Source organism: Telmatherina bonti (assembly GCF_933228915.1).
Source record: "Telmatherina bonti genome assembly, chromosome: 13".
Lineage (NCBI taxonomy): Eukaryota > Metazoa > Chordata > Actinopteri > Atheriniformes > Telmatherinidae > Telmatherina > Telmatherina bonti.
Genome location: NC_136611.1, coordinates 4,042,545 through 4,067,750, shown reverse-complemented (window position 1 = coordinate 4,067,750; position 25,206 = coordinate 4,042,545). Strand labels below are relative to the sequence as shown.

The 25,206-nt window shown below is 45.9% G+C and overlaps 1 protein-coding gene across 1 annotated transcript; it reads right to left on the bottom strand.

Moving 5' to 3' along the window:
• Window positions 1-25,179, bottom strand: zfr (zinc finger RNA binding protein). Its single transcript, XM_079251086.1, has 20 exons — window positions 24,991-25,179; window positions 24,430-24,511; window positions 19,673-19,955; window positions 19,386-19,524; window positions 19,096-19,314; window positions 18,777-19,018; window positions 17,915-18,124; window positions 16,114-16,411; window positions 15,839-16,032; window positions 15,643-15,762; window positions 14,124-14,269; window positions 13,259-13,424; window positions 12,914-13,116; window positions 12,657-12,807; window positions 10,583-10,724; window positions 7,796-7,893; window positions 6,892-6,987; window positions 4,630-4,741; window positions 2,942-3,039; window positions 1-1,885 (listed from the first exon to the last, which is right to left on the bottom strand). Exons 1-20 carry the CDS (start codon window positions 25,103-25,105, stop codon window positions 1,703-1,705), a joined length of 3,297 nt encoding a protein of 1,098 aa, XP_079107212.1. The 5' UTR covers window positions 25,106-25,179; the 3' UTR covers window positions 1-1,702.
• Between the last annotated feature and the right edge of the window lie 27 nt (window positions 25,180-25,206).

Here is a 25,206-nt window from a genome sequence, read left to right as displayed (position 1 = left end):
GAAAACAAAAGTTTCTTCCATCTGAAAATGTTTATTTTCTAGCAGAAGTGTCGAGCAGAAAGCAGCACAGAAAGCTTAAACAGGAGCGAAGCTGGAGGATGCAGCGTCCTCCCACACTCATCGTCTATGTCCTTATTTACACAATACAACTTTGTTTAGCAGCTAAACTAAAGTAAAAAGCAAACAAGCCCATTCAGATACACTTAGCCACAAAATAAAAACCAACAACATGTTTCTCACAAAAGGAAAATAAAAGTCATTTCAGCCTTTTTCTCAGGGTTTTTATGCAAAAGAAAGAAAAGTTTGAGAACTTCACGACTTTACGAGATTAACGTGTGAAATGCAGCGGTGGCGTTTGTTAGTGGCGATAAGCGTGACATCACAGCGGTCAACATCACCTGCAGTCAGCTGTTCATACAAAACAAAAACACGTCTAGTTTCAGCAGTTGCTTCACAACAGGAACACCGACAATACCGAAGTCTGGATGCAGCGGTACACATCAAGCAAGGCTGCCGGCCACCGGTTGCGACTGGTTGGAACCGGTCGAAACCGGTCAGGAACTGGTCACACCCAGTCAGAAAGAATCCAATCCAGTAAGAACCGGTCGAAATCGGTTGGAACTGGTTACACCCAGTCAAAGTCAGATCCGGCGAGAGCTGGTTGGAGCCGGTCGGAACCTGTCACACCCAGTCAGAAACTAGTCAGATCAAGTAAGAACGATCCGATCGAAACCGGTCCGGACCTGTCAAACCCTGTCGGAAACAGACAGATCCAGTGAGAACTAGTTGGAACCAGTTGGGGTGTGAGGTCCGGCGACAGCTGGTCTGCACCGGTTGGAACCTGTTGAAACCAGTCACATTCATCACAACCATTCAGAACCGTTTTAGACCGGTCATATCTTGCCAGGGCCGACTGAAACCTGTCAGAACCAGTTAGATATGATGGGGACCAGTGAAAAGCATTTGGAAGCTGTCAGAACCTGGTGGATCCGGTTAGATTCAGTCTGAATTTGTCAGATCAAGTCTGAAACCGCTCAGAACCTGTCAAATTTGAGCGGGTCAAGTGAGAAATCAGTCAGTTAGTTGGAACCGCTCAGAACCAGTAAGATCTGTTCGGAAACAGTTGGATGAAGTTGGAAACAGTCAGTCAAAACCGTCCACAAACCAGTTGGGCCCAGTAAAAGCGTCAGATCCAGTTGCAACCTGCCAAAATTGGTCAGATGCGTGTAGATCATGTTGGAAACTGGTTGGATTCAGTCAAAACCTGCCATAAACGAGTTGGATCCATTAGATTCCCGTCAGAAACTGGTCAGGTCTCGTTGGAATTGGTCAGATTCACTCAGACCTGGGAGTAAACCAGCCAGATCCAGTAAAAACCAGTCAGATCTGGTTGGAAATGATAAGATCTGTTTTAGATCAAGTCAGAAACTGGTCATATTCAGTCTGAACTGGCGTAAACCAGGTGGAACTGGTCAGATCCGCCACCATTGATGCGTAAAACCTGCTTCATCAGGTGTAACTTTATCGAGCGGAGAACCAGTTTGAGAAAATCTACAATTAAAATACACAGATCCACATTTTCCTTTGTTACAGTTTTTTTTTTTTTTTTTTTAGCTTGTAAGGAAAGAAAATTCCCGACACGGAAACAGGCGAACACGTTAAGTACACGGATACACGTTAGCTTAAATAAGGAGGGAAGGGATTAAAAATTGTCGTAATCCTTCTTGTCTTTTTTGCCTTCGCCCTCGAAGCTGTCCGTCCCGTCGCTGTTGTCACGGCGACGCTTTCGGCTGTTCCGGATGTTGAAGCGGGGGTTCATCTGGGGAAGAGGGTCCATGCCCAGAACCTTGTAGACCTGACGGAACGCCAGCAGCCTCAGAGCAAACTGCAAACAAACAAGTTTTCAGCCTCATTGGTGGACAGATAAAAATAAACCAGTTCGAACCAGATTTTCCTCCTTAACCAGCTTTGATCCCGTCATCGTGATCACGTGACCTGGGCAGGATTTACAACCAGCAGACCATCGCTATGTGGAAAGGTGATAAACTGGACTAATCTGCTTATTATAAATAACTGGTACAAACCGGAGACTTTCCACTAAATCCTGATTGAAACTGAGAAATAGATTTCTGTCTGATTGATCAGGAAGGAAATCAGATGTTCCTGATTCCATCTGAACGGAGGTGATTGATTAAATCAGCTGTAAAGTCAAAACAAATCCTGGACCTGATCAGAATCCCTGAATTTTCTTCATAATGAATTTGGAATGATGTGTTGAAACATCTGCAAATCCTTCTAACTTATGTTCAACTAAATCCACTTCAAAGTCGAGATTTTTTTGCGTTCAATCTGAAAAACAAAGGACTGGGAATATTGAGGAAAATCGGCGGTTTGGATCATTCCACAGGTGAACAGGTTCATTGGAAACACATGGGCACCATGATTGGGTATAGAAAGAGCGTCCCCAAAAGGCTCGGTTGTTTCCAAGCAACGTCGGATTGAATCTCACCACTTAGAAAACAACTGCGTTAGCAAACAGTCCAACAGTTTAAGAACATTTCTCAATGTACAACCGCAGAAATTTACAGATTCATCACCAACAGTCCATAATATCATCAAAATATTCAGAGGATCTGGAGGAATCTCTGTCTCCATCTAAAGTGAGATGGAAAAGTGAGATGGAAAAAGCTGGCCTAGATCCTCTGAGGTTTTCTTTTTTTTTGTTTTTTATTTTTACAATCAGAAGAAATTGTCCAGAAAAACAAACATTTAATTTTCATTTACAGACGACTAAGAGCTGATTTGTCTCCAAGGACCCGGATGAAGACAGATTGGTTGGTGTCTAAATAAAAACGCTTGTTTTATCGCGTCCTGGTCCACCTGTGATCCAGTGACTGAACAGAACCTCGGCTCCTTCACCAGAACCAGGTAATGTTGGTACCTGAGCGCTAGATGTGATGTCCTCCCTCTGCTGCTCCCCCATCGGAACCAACGTGTCCACCGGCTTCTTCTCACACGGATTCAGCAGTCCCGGTCCACCTGCCCGGAGAAAATCAGCCTTTAATTCACCTGTAAGACCCCCGAAGTTCCTCCCCATCATGGATCCTCGAGCTGGATTCAGAACCTACAACTAAAATGTGGACGGTTTCTACAACTGATCAGAAAAATTGATCCAATCAGAAGACATCATGGTGAGAGATGGAGCAGGACCTCTATGAAGTTCTGTCTGCGTAACAAGTCCCCAACCGCCCTGTGTCCCCCATTAAACCAAGTCCCCCAACGTACAGAGTCCCCAACCGCCCTGTGTCCCCCATTAAACCAAGTCCCCCAACGTACAGAGTCCCCAACCGCCCTGTGTCCCCCATTAAACCAAGTCCCCCAACGTACAGAGTCCCCAACCGCCCTGTGTCCCCCATTAAACCAAGTCCCCCAACGTACAGAGTCCCCAACCGCCCTGTGTCCCCCATTAAACCAAGTCCCCCAACGTACAGAGTCCCCAACCGCCCTGTGTCCCCCATTAAACCAAGTCCCCCAACGTACAGAGTCCCCAACCGCCCTGTGTCCCCCATTAAACCAAGTCCCCCAACGTACAGAGTCCCCAACCGCCCTGTGTCCCCCAACGTACAGAGTCCCCAACCGCCCTGTGTCCCCCATTAAACCAAGTCCCCCAACGTACAGAGTCCCCAACCGCCCTGTGTCCCCCATTAAACCAAGTCCCTCAACGTACAGAGTCCCCAACCGCCCTCTGTCCCCCATTAAACCAAGTCCCCCAACGTACAGAGTCCCCAACCGCCCTCTGTCCCCCATTAAACCAAGTCCCCCAACGTACAGAGTCCCCAACCGCCCTCTGTCCCCCATTAAACCAAGTCCCCCAACGTACAGAGTCCCCAACCGCCCTCTGTCCCCCATTAAACCATGTCCCCCAACGTACAGAGTCCCCAACCGCCCTCTGTCCCCCATTAAACCAAGTCCCCCAACGTACAGAGTCCCCAACCGCCCTGTGTCCCCCATTAAACCAAGTCCCCAACGTACAGAGTCCCCAACCGCCCTGTGTCCCCCATTAAACCAAGTCCCCAACCACCCTGTGTCCCCCATTAAACCAAGTCCCCAACCGCCCTGTGTCCCCCATTAAACCAAGTCCCCCAACGTACAGAGTCCCCAACCGCCCTGTGTCCCCCATTAAACCAAGTCCCCAACCGCCCTGTGTCCCCCATTAAACCAAGTCCCCAACCGCCCTGTGTCCCCCATTAAACCAAGTCCCCAACCACCCTGTGTCCCCCATTAAACCAAGTCCCCAACCGCCCTGTGTCCCCCATTAAACCAAGTCCCCCAACGTACAGAGTCCCCAACCGCCCTGTGTCCCCCATTAAACCAAGTCCCCCAACGTACAGAGTCCCCAACCGCCCTCTGTCCCCCATTAAACCAAGTCCCCCAACGTACAGAGTCCCCAACCGCCCTGTGTCCCCCATTAAACCAAGTCCCCAACCGCCCTGTGTCCCCCATTAAACCAAGTCCCCAACCGCCCTGTGTCCCCCATTAAACCAAGTCCCCCAGCGTACAGAGTCCCCAACCGCCCTGTGACTACAAGTCAGAGAAATAAAACTTTATTTCACAAGAAATAAAACTCACCAGAAAGTAAAATCCCAGAGGAAATACATTCAAAGACGCGTCTCAGAGCATCACCAGGACTGAGGGGAGCAGACGCACTGCTGATGGCCTTCTCCACCAGCAGCTCCATCGCCTGCAAGAGACAGGAAACATCACCATCCTCATCATCACCCCCATCATCATCATCACCCCCATCACCATCATCATCACCCCATCATCATCATCACCCCCATCACCATCATCATCATCACCCCCATCATCATCATCATCATCACCCCCATCATCATCATCATCATCACCATCATCATCATCATCACCCCCATCATCATCACCACCCCCATCACCATCATCATCATCACCCCCATCATCATCATCATCATCACCCCCATCACCATCATCATCATCACCATCATCATCATCATCATCATCATCATCATCACCCCCATCATCATCACCACCCCCATCACCATCATCATCATCACCCCCATCATCATCATCATCATCATCACCCCCATCACCATCATCATCATCACCATCATCATCATCATCACCCCCATCACCCCATCATCATCATCACCCCACCATCACCCCATCATCATCATCATCATCACCACCATCATCATCATCACCCCCATCATCATCATCATCATCACCACCATCATCATCATCATCACCCCCATCATCATCATCACCATCACCCCATCATCATCATCATCACCCCCATCATCATCACCCCCATCACCATCATCATCATCATCACCCCCATCATCATCATCACCCCCATCACCATCATCACCCCCATCATCATCATCATCATCACCCCCATCACCATCATCATCATCACCATCATCATCATCATCACCCCCATCACCACCCCCATCACCCCATCATCATCATCATCATCACCCCATCATCATCATCATCATCACCACCATCATCATCATCACCCCCATCATCATCATCACCCCCATCATCATCATCATCATCATCATCATCATCACCCCATCATCATCACCATCACCCCATCATCATCATCACCATCACCCCATCATCATCATCATCATCACCCCCATCATCATCATCATCATCACCACCATCATCATCATCACCCCCATCATCATCACCCCCATCACCATCATCATCATCATCACCCCCATCATCATCACCCCCATCATCATCATCACCCCCATCATCATCATCACCCCCATCACCATCATCATCATCATCATCACCCCCATCACCATCATCACCATCATCATCATCATCATCATCACCCCCATCACCCCATCATCATCATCACCATCACCCCATCATCATCATCACCATCATCACCATCATCATCATCATCATCACCCCCATCACCCCATCATCATCATCACCATCACCCCATCATCATCATCATCATCATCACCACCATCATCATCATCACCCCCATCATCATCATCACCATCACCCCATCATCATCACCACCACCACCCCCACCATCATCATCACCCCATCATCATCATCATCACCCCCATCATCATCACCATCACCCCATCATCATCATCACCATCACCCCATCATCATCATCACCATCACCCCCATCATCATCACCATCACCCCATCATCATCACCACCACCATCATCATCACCCCCATCATCATCATCATCACCCCCACCACCACCACCACCACCATCATCATCATCACCCCCATCATCCAGACAGACCATCTCCTTGCCATTGCTTGGGACATTAAATGTGACTAAAGAGGGATGGAAAGCAGTCATGTGACGCAGTTTCGCCTCGTATCAGAAGAGCTGTGAAACTCGTTGCCATGGTGATGGAGCAGCGAGTGATGAGTGGGGGGGGGGGGGGGTTAATAGATAATCTCAAGCTGGTTTCCGCTCTATGCTAAGAACGGATCGTTTCCTCCGTCTTCTGCGTCCTTTGCAGACGTAACCTGACGAAGTAAACGACTTAAGGCTACAAACCCACCTGATTCCACCTGCTTCTCTCACCAGAACTTTAAACACATGTTTTTACCCGTTTTCTGCCTTGTTGGTTTCGTCCTGTGCAGCAGCTATGATCGGAACAAATAAAATGTGTGATTACGCTGTTTGCTACATCGGGCTCCACATCTGTAAAAACAACTACACTCACAATGGATACAGGAGGCGGAGGAAAGACTCGTTTTTAGCCTACAGCGCGACTCATTTCCAGCTTCTCCAAGCATAAAGAAGAGTTTGTTTCTGTCAGATCTAAAGATCTAAAACTGTGCCGTACTGGAACGCCATACGTACCCATCCAGGGAACAACGACCATGTCGGGACTCGCTGGCAGAGGTCTCTCAGGATCCGGATGATGATCACACAGGACTGAAGACCATTGGCTCTAGCCTTTTGATGCAATAAAGTTAGGTTTATGGAGTGACCCAGAGTGACAAGAGATGGACCAAACAAACAGGTGAATCAGTTCCATCATAGAGGTCCAAACACTACTGTGCATAATGGAAGCTTAAGTATCGTCTGATGTGAACAACAGTTTGCAATCAGCTGCCATTCCCAGTAGTCTTGTACCTCGCAGTTAGTAAGGGAGTCCAGAGTTTGCAAGATGCACAAGAAATGTGATCATTTCTTGCCATCTTCTAAACCCCGACCCCATATTTATAGAGGTATCTCACAAACAGGGACTGAGAAGTTACAGTCCGCCAGAGGAGAGAGTGTAGGGACTGAAAGAGTCTTGGAAATCTGATCTAGTTGGCCCACGCTTTTGCTTCACGAGCAAACTCGTAGGAAACCACTCAGATACTCCCTTTTCTCTCAATCCCCATTCTACAACAAGTTAAAGATGAAAATATCAACGCTGGACATAAAAAGGCACTTTGCGCTGGTTATTGTGCAGCCTTATGGAGTCACATGGGTCGATAAAGTCATACTTGCAGAGGTCAATAGGAGAATACAAGGATGCCAATTCTTTACACTTATTGATCTACAAATGATTGAGGTGGACTCAGATTTATAATGATGTAAACAATAGAACCCAATCAGATCCTTCTGGTAGCAGGCGGCATCCTTGAATATACATGAACATATTTTTTTGTTTCAAATGGTAAAAAGTTTTCTTAATTCAAAAATAAAACCAAAGAAAATTTAACAGAATGCATCTCATAAGGCTACAATAAGAAAGTAAAATGATGTTCCGAACCTGGAACCACTTAGCGTGGCGCAGAGCAGCCAGAGCGTCAAGGCATTTTTGCCTGTCCAAGACGTCCGCTGGGTCTTTCACCATACCCGAGGTTACATCTAAAAATGGATTTCAAGTGTCAAAATGATGATGAGGAATGGGTGTTTGACCAGGTCAGCGAGGCTGCCAGAGAGCAAACACATTGCCACACATACCATGACTCACAATGCTTTCTCTTTGTTATTTTGGTGAAATCAGAAGCACTGATAAGACCATCAATATGAAGCAATACTGTAAATCCTGACTCAGCTCCAGTCGCTCTGATTTGGGTTTTAGGATGACAGAATGGAAGCCAACACCATTTTATCAGGTAATTATTATTTTTATAACAAATCATGGCTGTTTGAATGTTCTGCAGCTGAATGTCAGGCGAGGCTAATCACTAGCATGAGCTGCTAACCTGATAAAAAGTGGCATGGCAGCAAATAGTAGGTGTGGCAAAGTTTTTGGGATGAGAGAAAACCTTGGTCAAAAATCCTTCCGAAACCGTTGGGCCCTGATCTGAAGGAAAACACAGGGTTGGTGTGTGTGTGTGTGTGTGTGTGTGTGGTGGTGGGGGGCTGAAGGGATCGGGAAGTCTGAGCTGCATGTTCGTACAACCCCAAACCAGGAAAAGTGGGACATTATGACAGTAGGAAGTAAAAAGAAAACCCACTGATTCTCGCTTCCTCTTTGACTTGTAAACATCATCATGTGACTTAAAGGCAGAGAAGCCGGTTCTGAGGAGCCTAAAGGAGGGAGGGGACCATCAGACATATTTCCACAGGCGTTGAAGTGGAGCTGACGACAGGAACAGGAAAAATAAGTAGTCGTTCTGATGGCGGACATGATCCGACAACTTCAGTACCTCAGCTGGTTAAACATGGATCTGCTGCTGGAGTCTCCCACCATCTAGCCAAACCCCGCCTCCGTGCCAGCCAAACCCCGCCTCTACGCGAGCCAAACCCCGGCACGGCTGTCGTAATCCTCCAGAACGGTTTATTACCGACAGAAAACAATGATGAACGAGACGGAAGACAAAACCGCGTCAGATTTTATCACAGCTGGAATAACCTGAACTGTATCTTCCCACGCGTCTCGACTAAACCGTCCCCCCAACTGAACCCTCAGCGAGAAAATAAAATGTTTTCTAAAATTAAATAAAATTTATAAAAGAAATAAAGGCACAAAACTAAAGATAAAATAAGATTACAAATAAAAAAATAGTAAAATAAATTATAAAAGCCTATGAAAAATAAAATGCAGAGAAAAACAGTCACATGACTAACATCAGTGTATTGGAAGCCATTTTCACCTCGCTGGTGCCCATCAAGCCCACCATGGTAACCAGAAAGACATGTTCTCTGCATTTCCTTTTTCCATTTTTCCCGTTCGGTCTCATCACGACGCGTTTCTGCCTTCCAGGCCTCAGAAACAACCTGAACCTGGAAACAGGAGCTGCATCTGAAAACGTCCTGGAAACATGGCGGTGTTGCAGCCCTGACCCCCCCAGAGTCTGCATGTCTGGGTCTGAGCAGAGTCCAGGTCTCCTCTGTGTGATGGTCCGTCCCAGGTGTGTGTGTGTGTGTGTGTGTGTGTGACCACGTCGTCTCTAGGGATGAGCTGAAGGTAAACGAAGCATGAAGCCAAAGTCAGAGTTGGTGCGAGAATCCCTGGCTTCTCCTTGTAAACCTCTCATACTGTCCAACCTTTTCCTCTGATCTGGGGTGTGTGTGTGTGTGTGTCTGTGTGTGTGTGTGTGTGTCTGTGTGTGTGTGTAAATGTGCATAGATTGACTTAAACATGAGGAAAGGAGGAAGCAATGGTTGCTGAAGAGAAAATAAAGACAAATACCAGAAACAAAAGGTGTTAGATATCACCGCATGCATACCTAACATGAATCAGACCCAGCAGTCATTGCTGACAGGAGGCTGTGCTCAGGTGCAACCAAAGATTCCTCTGTGATAACCTGCTTTACTCAACGCTTCACGAAACTCCCCCAAGAACAATTTGGCACAATCAGATTTCTGAACAATCTTTCTGTGAGTGAGATAAAGTAAAACTGGATCCGTTTCTGGGCCGAATTCAGAGTGGTGCATGTGAGGAAGAAAGGGGAATAAGATGGGAAGTCAGGGGAGCGGTTTATAACAGGGGACTTCAGCGCGGTGAACCGTTCACCGTTACACAAAAGGAAGATTTGTTTCCTGTGGGAACCTTACGTCTGATTTCAGAAAAGGTTGCGCAATTACTGTCAAATTCAGCTTGAGGTAATGGCGACCTCCTCTTTTTACTTTGTCTTCTTACAGAGAAAAGATGTGAAGATGCAACAAGGATCTTCCGTTCAAAGCCGGAAAGTTTCTCCTCAGACACAGGAAACAAAGTAAGAGTCTCACCTGGGAGGAACTAGACTTAACACAATGCAAACACTGATCATGCTTTGTTCAAATGATGAAATAGAGCATCTGAGAGGTAGGAGTTACAGAGCCAAAGGTCTAAGAGCAACACTGCTGGCACCGGGGGGGCTCTACGCCAGTTCAATGCTGTCAGTCTGAGACTGAGGACAATTCATGGTGTTTAAATAAACCCTGAAGGAAAGCAGTGTGCTGGATCATTTGTGGAAATAATCGCAGACAACAGAGCGTGTTGGTGGCGTGCCAGCAGGACGATGCTCTTCAGGGTATTGACCAACATACTGAAGCTGATTTTATAGAGACAGCAGAAAGACAAGAGAGAAGGAGCAGAGGAAAAGGCTGTGGTGCGTTTCCCAACCTCCGTCCCGACCATTTTCCTCGCGGATGACGGGGGAAGTCAGTGTGATTGTCACTTGCATCTTTGGCTCGCTACAAGATGTCAGAATGATGGCTGCTTCCTGGACTGACGCCTTTACCTCATACTTTTCTGGAGTTACCATCTGGGGGGGGGGGGGGGGGGGGGGGGGGGGGGGGAAAGAAGAAGGAGGTGAGGACAAACCAGACATTTCCAGCACTGAATGTGGTTTTGTAGTAGGGATGCAGCGATCCACTTAATGGGAGTTCCGATACGGATATCTGAAACCTGAATATCTGCCGATACCAGATGTGTTTATGTGAACATTATTATGGTTATTACTGCTGTTATAACTGTGTCAGATTTCATCAGGTTGTAATAAATGACCCATCCTTTCTGAAGTTACCTCACCAATACAAACATAATAACATTACAGATCTAACTATTTCAACAAGTTTTATTCTTATTCGACACATTTTACCTAAATACAAGTATAAATGTGTGGTTTTGAAACAAAGATCTGGCTTTTAGTGCCGTGTTCTTCATCGCATGCGGCTCTCTGACTCTTGACTTGCGGCTCGTGAAGCAGCCTCTGGCTTTCTGAAAATGCATCTAAACAAGTCATAATGATCCTCAACGCTGCAGTTCTCTCCACAAACAAGAGCTGCAGGCTGCTTGCAGAAACTCTGCTGTCCTAACGGCCCTAACTGACCCTGTCAGAGTTGCCAGTTCTGGCTGATTTCAGCTGCAGTGAACTCCACCAAAGAGCTGCTCCGTCGGTAGCTCCGTATATATAATGAAAGAGAAACGCCCACATTCTGGAGGCATTATTGTATTTTCACCACATACTGTTGCATAAGAACGCCGTTACTCCGGGTAATATTTAGGAACCATTCCTTGCTAAGAAGCTGAATGTTACTGATTTGGCAACGTAGCAGGATACTAACGTGGGAAATTTTATATATGCAGATATAAAAAACATTAAATGTAACACTGGAGTTTGCATGTTCTCCCTGTGTGTGTGTGTGTGTGTTCTCTCCAGGGTCTCCGGCTTCCTCCCACCGTCCAGAGACATGCATGCTGGGTTTACTGGTTTCTCTAAAATGGACCCTGACTGTCCTGTGATGGACGGGCGACCCGCCTGTCGCCCAGACAGCTGGGATGGCCTCCAGCTCGCCGCGACCTTTAACCCGACTAAGCCGCTCGGATAATGAATAAACGTCCTGATCTCAGCAGGACTTCCTGGTTGAATAAAGGTAAATAGAATAAAATAAAATGAATGAATTTAACTCTAATTATGTATCAAACATGTAAATATACATTAACATAAATATATTGTTTGTGTTCATTTTTTAAATTGTGAATTTTTAATGTTAAATTTGACATTTTATCATTTATAATAAAATTATTTGAAATAAAGCATTTAATAAAAACATCTTATTCACTTTTTACTTTAAATTGTTACCTTTACTAAAATATTTGTTACTTTGAGTTTTACTTTTATCATATTATTACAGTTTATATCTTTTGTTATTTTCACATTTACTAAACTCTCCCTGTCGGACCGGTTTGGGCCCCCGGGACACGTTGGCCCCTCCCGGCTGGAACCAATGGAATTCCCCAGTAAGTTGCAACTGGTCAGAAACAAACCGGTTATGTTGTCTCGGCTCAGATGGACATAAATGTGTTGTGTGTCTAACGAAACTGGTTGAAACTAGATGAAACTGGATGTAACTGGTGGGAAACTGGATGTAACTGGTGGGAAACTGGATGTAACTGGTGGGAAACTGGATGTAACTGGTGGGAAACTGGATGTAACTGGTGGGAAACTGGATGTAACTGGTGGGAAACTGGATGTAACTGGTGGGAAACTGGATGTAACTGGTGGGAAACTGGATGTAACTGGTGGGAAACTGGATGTAACTGGTGGGAAACTGGATGTAACTGGTGGGAAACTGGATGTAACTGGTGGGAAACTGGATGTAACTGGTGGGAAACTGGATGTAACTGGTGGGAAACTGGATGTAACTGGTGGGAAACTGGAGGATACTGATGGTGTGGCGTGTAAAGACAGTACTGTTAGCTGTTTGGGGAGGTGCTCCACGATGCAGGTCAGGAGGCTCTTGGTGGGCTTCTCGGAGCAGAGCAGGACCAGGTTGACGTTCTTGTCCCCACGGAGCAGCAAGCCTTTCGCCAAGACTCCGACCCTCATCACTCCCTTCAGGGCTCTGCAGAGGAAAGAGGAAGAGAAACGTTACAAGTCCTTCTGGAAGGTTTGTGTCCATCAGAAGAGAAGTGAAGCGGATGAAACCACGCCTGGAGCGGAAGCCTGACCTGTCTTTAGCGGGCTCCTTCTTCTCTTTGTCCTCTTCCTCCTCGTTCTCCTCGTCTGTGATGATGTCAGACACCAGCTTGAGGGCGCGCTCAGTGATGGAAACGATCTTCTGGATGGACTGCAGCTCATCCTCTGAGGGATAAATGGCTGCGTGTTTGGTCATGACGTAACGATCGTCGGAGGAATCGGGCCGGCGGGGCGGCTGAACGGAAGGAAACACTGGTTTATGTTTGTCTGAGGAGGTTGCCGTTGTGGGAACGCAGGAGTTGGTTTGGTTCTGTTTTACGTTCCTCCAGAACCAGTACAGACATACTGGAACAGTGCAGAAGGACCAGTAAACCTACCATGGGGCCCTGAGGCTGCAGACCAGGCATCCCAGGCCGGACTCCAAGCAGACCAGGAGGACCAGGAGGTCCTTGTGGGTAGCCGCCGTCTGGCATCCGCCGCCGGTCGTCCCAGTGATGCTGCTCCTCCTCCATACGTCTCCAGTACATGTCTTCTTCATATCGCCTGGAAGGTCATAAACCAGTTCATGTGTAAAAACCAGTTTCTCTGCTTTACTGGTCTTCATCTTCTACTGGTATAATGATTTATATTTAGTTAAACTTATTAATATTGTTACTTGTTTAAATGAAAAGATGATGATTAGAATGATTTCCATGATGAAACCATCTGTGTTTCTAACCCAGCAGAGTTTTTATTCTTACTGGATCAAACTTCCTGTTTCAGTTTGTACCAGAAGCCGTGTTTCCATTTTTCTTGGACCTTAAATGCCTCATGGAGCCATTAAACAACCTCGACGTTTTCTAAAAGTGTTTTTTTTTTTTTTTTTAACATCTTAATGTCGTTTGTATGAGCATCTGTAGAAAGCAAGACAAAAACCCGTTGCTATAGCAACAGAGGTCGCGACGTCCGGCCATCATCATCTAGTCATTTAGATCAGCGAATAAGACAGGAAGTTGTTTTTCACAATAAATGCTGAAGGCGTTTAATTTTTTTCAATTATTTTATCTAAATGTAGAGCTATTCTACTTTTTTATTTTTTTAAATAATCTCAATTTTTAGATTTTATCTCATGTAAAAAAAACAATCTCTTTTCCTGCATTTTGTTTAATTCTGATCATTTTCCTAAGTCTTATGTAAACCATTTCCATCGTTACTATGGAAACCAAGCCGAGGGGTTGCCACAGTAACGATGAAGCTTCAGACCTCATCTCCATCCTCCAGCGCTCCTCCTCCTCTCTTCTCCTCCAGTACTCCTCTTTCTGCATCTGTTTCCTCATCTTCTCCTCCTGGATCTTCCTGGCTCGGATGCTGGGTTTCACCTCCACCTGCAGATCCGGGTTCACCTTTTTCTGGAAACAGAAGCAGACGGCGTCATGCCGGAACGCAGAACACACAGCAGACACCGAGACGCCAACGCTTCGCCCAACCGCCGCTGCACACGGCGAAGCAGGAAATGTTTAGTAAAAAACTGTTTATGTCGGGTGGAGGAGAAACGTGTCAGGAGGAGCAGCGACACGAGATGCAGCCGGACAACAGAAACCAACAGAACTTTCAGCTTTTTACTCCGACAGTACTGGTGATGTACTGGTTATATGTCTATGTGATGGAAACCATTTCCGTACTGGTGATGTACTGGTTATATGTCTATGTGATGGAAACCATTTCCGTACTGGTGACGTACTGGTTATATGTCTATGTGATGGAAACCATTTCCGTACTGGTGACGTACTGGTTATATGTCTATGTGATGGAAACCATTTCCGTACTGGTGACGTACTGGTTATATGTCTATGTGATGTACTGGTTATATGTCTATGTGATGGAAACCATTTCCGTACTGGTGACGTACTGGTTATATGTCTATGTGATGGAAACCATTTCCGTACTGGTGACGTACTGGTTATATGTCTATGTGATGGAAACCATTTCCGTACTGGTGACGTACTGGTTATATGTCTATGTGATGGAAACCATTTCCGTACTGGTGACGTACTGGTTATATGTCTATGTGATGGAAACCATTTCCGTACTGGTGACGTACTGGTTATATGTCTATGTGATGGAAACCATTTCCGTACTGGTGACGTACTGGTTATATGTCTATGTGATGGAAACCATTTCCGTACTGGTGACGTACTGGTTATATGTCTATGTGATGGAAACCATTTCCGTACTGGTGACGTACTGGTTAAATGTCTATGTGATGGAAACCATTTCCGTACTGGTGACGTACTGGTTATATGTCTATGTGATGGAAACCATTTCCGTACTGGTGACGTACTGGTTATATGTCTATGTGATGGAAACCATTTCCGTACTGGTGACGTACTGGTTATATGTCTATGTGATGGAAACCATTTCCGTACTGGTGACGTACTGGTTAAATGTCTATGTGATGGAAACCATTTCCGTACTGGTGACGTACTGGTTATATGTCTATGTGATGGAAACCATTTCCGTACTGGTGACGTACTGGTTATATGTCTATGTGATGGAAACCATTTCCGTACTGGTGACGTACTGGTTAAATGTCTATGTGATGGAAACCATTTCCGTACTGGTGCTGTACTGGTTATATGTCTATGTGATTGACCCAGACAGGATCCAGACCGGACCCTACGGACCCAGACCGGACCAGACGGGATCAGACGAACCCAGACCAGACCCAGATGTGTGTGACCCAGCAGGCTGTATGACGGCAGAGCGAAGTCCGGCTCCAGACCTTGTACTGCAGGCGGTGGCGCCGACCTTTCAGGTGCATCTCTTTGGCGTTGGGGTCGTTGAAGCTGCATTCACACAGCTTGCAGTGGAAGCGGATGACTTTCCCTTCATCGTTCCGGACCTGGAGAACCAAACACGGACATCACATGTCGGACCTGAAGTTCGGTTGAAAAGTCGCGGAAGTTTTGCACTCTCACCTCCTCAACGTAGTCGTGCCCGACGGGCTGGACGTCGCTCTGCAGAGCCGCCAGCGCCGACGTGGACAACGCCTCAGAGATGTCCATCTTGGCGTCCTGGGATCCCGAGGATGGCGTTGCGGGTTTGGACGATTCCGCTTTGACCTCCGCTCGCGTCTCGTCCATCTTCCCCGAAGTCTGCAGTTTACTCCCACCTGATTGAACCAGATCAACTCGTCAGACAACAGCATCAACAGTTTCTTTCTGCTGTTGTCATAACAACCATGGCTACTAACCAACAAAATTGATCTTGGGAGCGTTAACTTTCTTCCCGGCGGCACCAGCAGCAGAAAGGTTGCCGGTCTGCGGGCTCTTGGCGCTGGCAACGCCACCGCTGACTATGCTGACGGGCTTCAGGTAGGAGGCGCCGAGGCTGGAGGAGGAGGAGGTGGAGGACAGACACAGGGAGCTGGAGGTGCTGGAGGCCGTGGTGGTCTTACTGGAAGCAGCTGTGGTGAAGGAGGACGTCTGGGTGATCATACTAGGCTCTGTGGAAGGAATGGGCTTCCCCAGTTTGGTGTGAAGCTTCACAACCTGAAGAAGAATCCGAGCAGCAAAATTATTCACAGCAACTTTTCTTCTAAACTTTATGTAACCAAGAAGAAGCTCACAGACATGAAAATCTCATCTCCAACGGCGACCTGGCCAGTTCAGAGTTTTACAAACACACAACACATTCAGCCCGGCTCAAGTTGTGCGACATTATCAATAGTAATAAGCAGGATAACGTGGGTTTTGGTGGATCGGACAATATTTTTTATATTTACACCAGTAGATTACATTCACCTGTTAACCATTTAGTAGTTTGTTACTGCTCACATTAGCAGCTAACGCTAAGAGTGCAGGATCTCACATTAGCAGCTAACACTAAGACGGCAGGCTCTCACATTAGCAGCTAACGCTAAGATGGCATGCTCTCACATTAGCAGCTAACACTAAGATGGCAGGCTCTCACATTAGCAGCTAACGTTAAGACCTGAGGCTCTCACATTAGCAGCTAACGCTAAGAGTGCAGGCTCTCACATTAGCAGCTAACGCAAAGATGGCAGGCTTTCACATTAGCAACTAACACTAAGATGGCAGGCTCTCACATTAGCAGCTAACGCTAAGATGGCAGGCTCTCACATTAGCAGCTAACGCTAAGATGGCAGGCTCTCCCATTAGCAGCTAACGCTAAGATGGCAGGCTCTCACATTAGCAGCTAACGTTAAGACCTGAGGCTCTCACATTAGCAGCTAACGCTAAGATGGCAGGCTCTCACATTAGCAGCTAACACTAAGAGTGCAGGCTCTCACATTAGCAGCTAACGCTAAGATGGCAGGCTCTCACATTAGCAGCTAACGGTAAGATGGCAGGCTCTCACATTAGCAGCTAACGGTAAGATGGCAGGCTCTCACATTAGCAGCTAATGCTAAGATGGCAGGCTCTCACATTAGCAGCTAACGCTAAGATGGCAGGCTCTCACATTAGCAACTAACGCTAAGATGGCAGGCTCTCACATTAGCAGCCAATGCTAAGACGGCAGGCTCTCACATTAGCAGCTAACGCTAAGATGGCAGGCTCTCACATTAGCAGCTAACGCTAAGACGGCAGGCTCTCACATTAGCAGCTAAGGCTAAGACGGCAGGCTCTCACATTAGCAGCTAACACTAAGATGGCAGGTTCTCACATTAGCAGTTAACGCTAAGATGGCAGGCTCTCACATTAGCAGCTGACACTAGCTTGTTATACACCAAGTATAATATATTTATGCATTTTATTTCTAATGAGCTGGTTTTTGCCTCAACCTGCATCAAACACGTTGGTCTCAAATCTGTAAATGGTGGATCTGGACCTTCGGCAACAGGATCAGAGTTTGAACTAAGCTAACTTCAGCTCTTCACCGCTGACAAATGTTCTTCAATCCCGTATGATTTGCATTTCGCAGTGACGCCATTCGTCATTTTCATCCACAAACAACGAAAAAAGGAACAAGATCTGCTTTCATCCTCTGCAAAGTAAAACAGCAAACTGGTGTGTCTGATCTGGGATGCATACCTTCTGGTGCTTGGCTCCTCGGATGTGTGCCGCGTACGCATCGGCACCGGTGCAGGACACGTCGCAGAGCTCACAGCGTAGCTGGTTCTGAGCGTTTCGGGCCAACGAACCACCACCAGAACTGCTGCTGCTACTGCTGCTGCTCTGAGACACTTTGAGTGCTGCCTCCTTCTTCTTGTGCTTCTGACCTTCCAGGTGTTCTTTGTACGTCTGAAACATTTAAAAAAAACTTTATGTTGGTGGATTTTCTCAACAGCTGCAGCGCAGCTCATATATGCAGGAAATGAGACTCTGCTGCTCTGGGTACCATGACAACAGCCGTCCAGCTGCAAACATCTGGAGTCAGAAAATTCCAGAAAGACAGACCAGCTTCATCCTGGTGGCTGGACTTGGATCTGGTCGAGAACCAGAACCAGACAGACGAGGACATCCAGAACCGGACAGACAGACGAGGACATTCAGAACCGGACAGACAGACGAGGACATTCAGAACCGGACAGACAGACGAGGACATTCAGAACCGGACAGACAGACGAGGACATCCAGAACCGGACAGACAGATGAGGACATCCAGAACCGGACAGACAGACGAGGACATCCAGAACCAGACAGACAGACGAGGACATCCAGAACCAGACAGACAAGGACATTCAGAACCAGACAGACAGACGAGGGCATCCAGAACTAGACAGACAGACGAGGGCATCCAGAACCAGACAGAGAGACGAGGACATCCAGAACCAGACAGACAGACGAGGACATCCAGAACCAGACAGACAGACGAGGACATCCAGAACCAGACAGACAGACGAGGACATCAAGAACCAGACAGACAGACGAGGACATCCAGAACTGGACTTACCTGAGGACCTGCACAGCTGATCTTGCACACATCGCAGTAGTGTATCTGGGGGGGTTTGGGTGGCTGTTTGGGCCGCAGCTGTTTACTCTGGAACGGGGGTTTCTTGGTGAAGGTGTTGCCCGTCCAGGCTGCAGTGGCTGCCACGGCTGCTACCGCCTGCTTCTGCTGCTGTTGCTGCTGGTGCTGGTAGTAGCTGGAGGCCGCAGAGTACACTGCTGCCTCATAGCCGGAGTACGAAGGTCCTGGAAGAGAAAATCGAACATCTGCTGGGTACAGGTCTACTAGTGTTCCATACATTCCTGGTTATTCCAGTATTTACCAGAGTAGGTGACAGCATTGGTGCTGTACGTGGGGCTTTGGGAGTAAGACGGGACGACAGAAGCTGCTGCAGCAACAGGCTGGACGGTGGACGTCACCGGGTAGATGGAGAAGGTGGAAGAAGCCGGACTGGGAGCAGCCGGCTTGATCACAGTCACCTGCCGAGTCTGCTGGCTCTGGGTGTATGATGTGACACCCTGGGTGTACCCAGATTTAGGAGCTGAAACACACAAAGATGAGTTGATAAAAGCAATAAAACCATGAAATGACTGGGCGGTGCATTCAGGGTACCTGTCTGGTAGTAGGAATCTGCAACGTTGGGTTGTGGCTGTGCAGCAGCGACGGCGGCGGTGGCGGTGGGCTGCTGGTAGTACTGTTTGCTGTCATACGTCACAGCTGTAGCCGTCGACCGCACATAGGAGTAGGAGTCCTGCAAAGAAAGCCGGGAGTCATTTGGATCAGTTCTCCCACCAGTTCCAACTGGTCTGCAAAGCCAGACTCCTCCATATTTTCATGGACAGACTCTAAACCAGAACATCTTCAGAGAACTCGCCGCGTTCGGACCCGACGAGGAGTACCTGGTAGTTCTGGGAGGTGACGGGGGGAGGTGGCGGCGGGACCTCCGCCTGACGCTGCGGGTAGCCATAATCTGTGGTCGGGTGAGTCGGCTGGTAACCTCCGTAAGCTGCGGCAGTAGCAGCAGCTGCCACGGCAACGGGCGCAGGCCTCGCCACCGCCACGGTAGCCGCAGTCGGTGCGTAAGCTGCAGCCACAGTGTGCGCCGCCACTGGTGCTTGGTGAACAGTGTAACTGGCCACTGTGGTGGGATGGGTGTACGCTAACCCAGCTGCAGGCTGCTGGCTGTGGCAGAAGCAGAAAGTACAAGTTAGCCAGACAGACGTCTGCTGACAACTGTCAGGAAACATGGAGGACGTTGTGCTGCTGGTTACAATAAATCTACTCATGTGTGGCGTTCCCCACGGCTCCATGTTGGGACCCCACTCTCTCAGCCCGATCGATACTTGGATGCTCCACATTGTTTCAGACTCAGGTAAATCTGTAACCATCGCCTTTGGCGACTGGTGTCCAGCATCGGTCGGCCATGTTTAAGCGGGGCAAAATTCCTGTTTTATACCACCACATCTTTCATTCTGAGATCATTTCTTCCTCACCATCTTTTTGTTTATTCCAGCGTAAAAACAATGTCGTAAACAACCCCAGTATGTCAACAGCATGCAAAGAGAAGTTTCACTGTGGTGCGACGACAGAGGTATCCCGCGGCGCAGTAAGTACCTCCATTTTAGAGCCACGCCTTCCAGAAGCATTTTCTGCATTAAAAACTTTCAAAAATCCTAAGTTATATTTTTATTTTGCTGGAAAAAAACAGAATTTGACAGTATGAACAAATTAAATGATTTTACTAAAAAGATCAACACTTTCTGTAAAGAACAATACAACACAGGATAACACTTGTATACAGTCATATAAAACAGGCTCCTCGGTTTACAAACCAATTCTGTTCCTACGTCACGTCGTAGTCCCAAATTCCATGTAAGGCAGATTTTCACCCTTAAATACTCCATAAATACCCCTTTAATCACTTAATAACTATGTAAATACATATTTATTAATGGAAAAACAGTCCAGGCAATTAAAATAAAAAATAAAACATGAGGCGTTGTCCCAGCCTCCGCATCATAAGACCTTAAACAGAACCTTGTAAGTTTAAAACTTCATTTATTCTTTTTATTTACATTTATTTAATGAGTATCGTAAAGTTGAAACGACGTAACCAAAAGACCGCCTGTAAATCTTTATTATTGGTAGGGCTACTACTAATGACTATTTCAACAGTGGACTCGTCAGTAGGAGTGGGAAAATCAAACCAGAAACAAAAAAAAAAAAAAAAAAAGAAAAAAAAAGGGGGATTTTTTGATTCTCAAATTTAACATTGATTTTTTTTTTGTTAACTTTTTTTTTTAAATTAAAAATAATCCATTAAATTTTTTTGTCATTTTTATTGTTTTTATTGATCTTTTTACTTGTCTTCTTGGGCATTATAGCAGCAGAATGATGATCTGGTTACTGTGTTTTTCCTCATTGAAATCCAGAAAAATGAGGGGAAAAAAAAAAAAAAAAAAGCTCTGTACATTTTTTTTTGTTTTTAATCTACAAAAATCAGCCATATTGAATAATTGTGAGAATTGCCATTTAAATCGAATCGGCACCCAAAAAAATAAGAATCGAATCAGGACAAAAGCATATCATCACAGCCCTACTAGTCAGGGACTAAACAATTAGTCGACTTATCGGATCATTTTTTTGTTTTTTTATTTAGCATGATTTTGCTTTAATTATGTGCCAAATGATAATAAAAACAAGGAAGATGAGTAATTCAATAAAAAAAATATAAACTTTTGGTGCTGAAAGGCGGGTTTACATGAAGTAGACAAAAATGTCCTGTTTTATAAAACCATCTGACAGGAACAGTGTGGTCAGTTTAGATATAAATCCATAAATAAATACATCTCTCCATTTTATAAGGACAGGGAAGTGTTTTTCTTTCCTTTTATAAAAACTAAATAAAATTAAGTCAACATTATTTTACTCTAAACCAAGGTCAGTTCCGTTAGCAGCAGTAAAACAGTAAATAAAACAAAGCGTTTCAGTGAAATACATCCAGCTGCACAGCTTGGCAAGCCAACTTTACACTCCCTACAGTCTGAAATCTGACGGTTTTAATGACATTTATAGCTGAAAATCAGGCATGCAGAGTTGTTCAAACAAACAATGAAACGAGCAGCTTCATATCGCAGATCAGCATCTCCAGGACTGACAGTGAGGGGGGTTTCGACCTAATCTGGTGTGTTTTTAAACTATAATTCACTCAAACCTCCTGGACAGCGTGACACAGTTAAAACAGCTGTTCTGTCTGGGGCGAAACTCAGATTGACACGTTTCTGCTGCTGGTTCTGTGATCCAGGACGGAGAACCCAGCTGGAACCAGGATTCTGGACGACTGATCCAAACAGGGAGGTGTTCTGGTGTGAAATTATACGTTAAAATGAAGCTTCTCACATGTTTACTGTCTGTTTTTGTTTTCCTTTTCATTGGGGATTTAAACCACATGAATCCCATTAAATATAAGCAGAAATAAAGAGAAGCGATGAAGGAGTGTCGGATTGTTAACATGCAGATCGGGTCGCTGGTTCTGCAGAAACGGGTCGGGTTGGTCAACTGAAGGGGTTCTGGTGGGTAAAACTGGACCCGTGCAGGATTCTGGTTTTCTGAACACATGGTATTGCCTTTGTTTTCCTCACATGTTAATCTGCACCGTTTCCATCATTTTAAAGCCAAATTTAACACTTAACACCTTAAAGATCATTTCTTACTTTAAAAGGTTAATAGTTTCCAGGAATGCTTCATTTATTGCCTCCTCCAACAGAAACCTAAACCTTTTCATGTTATATGTGCAAATTACGCAGACTTTTTATCAAATAAGACAGCCTAACAACCAACAGTAATACTTCCAACTCCACCATCCACCATGTAACCACCACCAAAGCTCACTGATACCATTTTATTTTCCTGCTCCTTTGTGATGCAGAGTTTATACATGCAAGTTGGAGAACATTAAACCCCCCACACTGAATGAAGGAGAAACAGAAAGTAATGAAATAAGACTGGAGCATCATGGCTCAGTGGGCAAAAACACCACCACCTGACTCGTAATGAGAGAAACCAGCAAGCAGAGGTCCATTTGTCTGCTCTTTGTCTTTATTTACGCTTTCATCCAACATGACAACACCAGGCATCTTACTAACGCAGTCACCATCTCGTTTCTCTGATAAGTAAAGAGTCTCGTAAACATGCAAGCTTGTCACAAAGCGAGCCAAACTTTCCATCCGATTGGCAACAAGCTTGAACTGGTTTGTTTTGAAGACTGGACAAACATGGAGGGCTACGGTGACATGGTGTTTAATTCGGAATTAATCATTCTGAATAAATGTATTCTCCTACAAGTTTACATGAAAATAATAATTCTGTATGAAGGTTTACATGAAACACGTCCTCACTTAATTCCTGTTTAGAGCGGCGGGTTGGGAAGGGTTCTGATTGGACAGAGGGTGACGTGACGTATGACGTATACCAGAAATAATCAAAGTTGGCTCCCTGCTTCTCGTCTTTTCAGTCGTAACTTGTAAAAACTACATAATAAGTTCCAGTTTCACCGCTATTTTATTATGAAAGTGAAGTAGCAGCTCAACACGAGGATACTACTTCACTTTCTGCAGCAACTGAGAAGGAGAAGAAAGATAGACCACCGAACACGGGAGGTAAAACAACGCACGTCATCGGGACAGGACAAGGTAACGAGCATGCTCAGAACGACCGGAATTAACTAAGAGCGGAATGAAGGTTTACATGACAGAGGAATTAAATAGTTCGGAATTAAAATGCAAATAAACCAGCTGCTTACTTTGGAATTAAGTTTAATTCCCATTAGAAATCAGCATCAGGAATGAAGTGTTTACATGGTCATTTTTCATCAGTTTAAAGCGGAACTAACTTTGTTTGGAATTAAACAGGAAATAAAACTCCAAAGTAAACGTACAGGATGAGTCTGAACTGGATCTCAGTGAACTGGCTTGAACTGATCATGTCGCCAACGCTTGTTGTGAATCGTCGCTGGACAAATAAAGCTGGATTGAACGCTGTGGTTACATGCTGTGCAGTGCTTCAGTTACACATCCATCAGGTAACGCAAACAAGCTGAGGGAGAGTGTGAACACATCACCGTCCACACACATTCCCATTAAAGCTGCTCTTTTTGTTTTCTCACCATCAACATTTGGTCTGTTAAGACATTTTCAGATTGATGACATCAGGATTTTATGTGACAACATATGCAGTGATAATCACACCTACAATAAGAGAAGTGGAGAGAAAAACCAGGGATGTGTGAGGAGGTGTGTGTGTGTGCAGACTTCATTATGACATGTTTGTTATGGCTGCTTCAGCCACTGAATGAGCCTCTTAAAACCAGATTAACTGCAGTGTGAAGGGACAATGGGCCAAACCTGTTTGTTAAAACAACAGTAAGACAATCTCTTCATTTCCAGTGTTCTGTGTGGGTCTGATGACCCCCACAGTGATGGTGTCCAATCTCATCTCAGGCTGCAGAGGAGATGTCAGCTTGACGTCCAGCTTAACCACCCTCCCCTCCCCCAGCCACCACCGCAGCAGCAAACTGATGAAAAAACAACACGCTCCGAGGTTTCCCATCACAATCACGACATGAAGCATCACAACATAACATAAAGGCTCACTTTACCTGTACTGTGCGGCGGCACCATGGGTAAATCCAAAGTAGTTGCCGGTAGCCATTTTAGCATCTTCACCGAGCCGGCTGGGCACTGCGGAGGAAGCTAACCGTTAGCATGGGGATGAAGCTAAGCTACCCGTTAGGAGGAGGACGCAGGATAAAGCTAAGCTAACCGTTGGCATGGGGATGAAACTAAGCTATCCGTTAGCAGGAGGATAAAGCTAAGCTAATCGTTAGCAGGAGGACGCAGGATAAAGCTAAGCTAACCGTTAGCATGGAGATGATGCTAAACTAACCGTTAGCATGATTAAGCTAAGTTAATAGTTAGGAGGAGGACATAGGATAAAGCTAAGCTAATATTTAGCATGATGAAGCTAAGTTAATCGTTAGCATGAGGACAGAGGATAAAGCTAAGCTAACCATTAGCATGATGAAGCTAAGCTAACGGTCAGTTAAGCGGTCCAAGGACTACACATTAACCAGAATATTAATACCAATTCTACACTTTTATTAACTCAGAAGAACGTCAGATTATGGTTTAACAACGTTTGTTATGGTAACGATACGCACCATAGGTGAAGGAGACAACTGGACAGATGGGAATCATTGGTTTCCAGTTTTCTGTCGAAGCTGAAGAGTCTAATTTTACATGTCGGACCCGGAAATGCTGCTTGCTGCGGCGCATGCGCTCAAGTGTTGGACAGCAGGGCGCGGTCACTGCAGTCTGAAGCGCGTTCACGTCCCGCCGTCAAACTGCAGAACCAAACTTAATTTTTTAAAAAGATT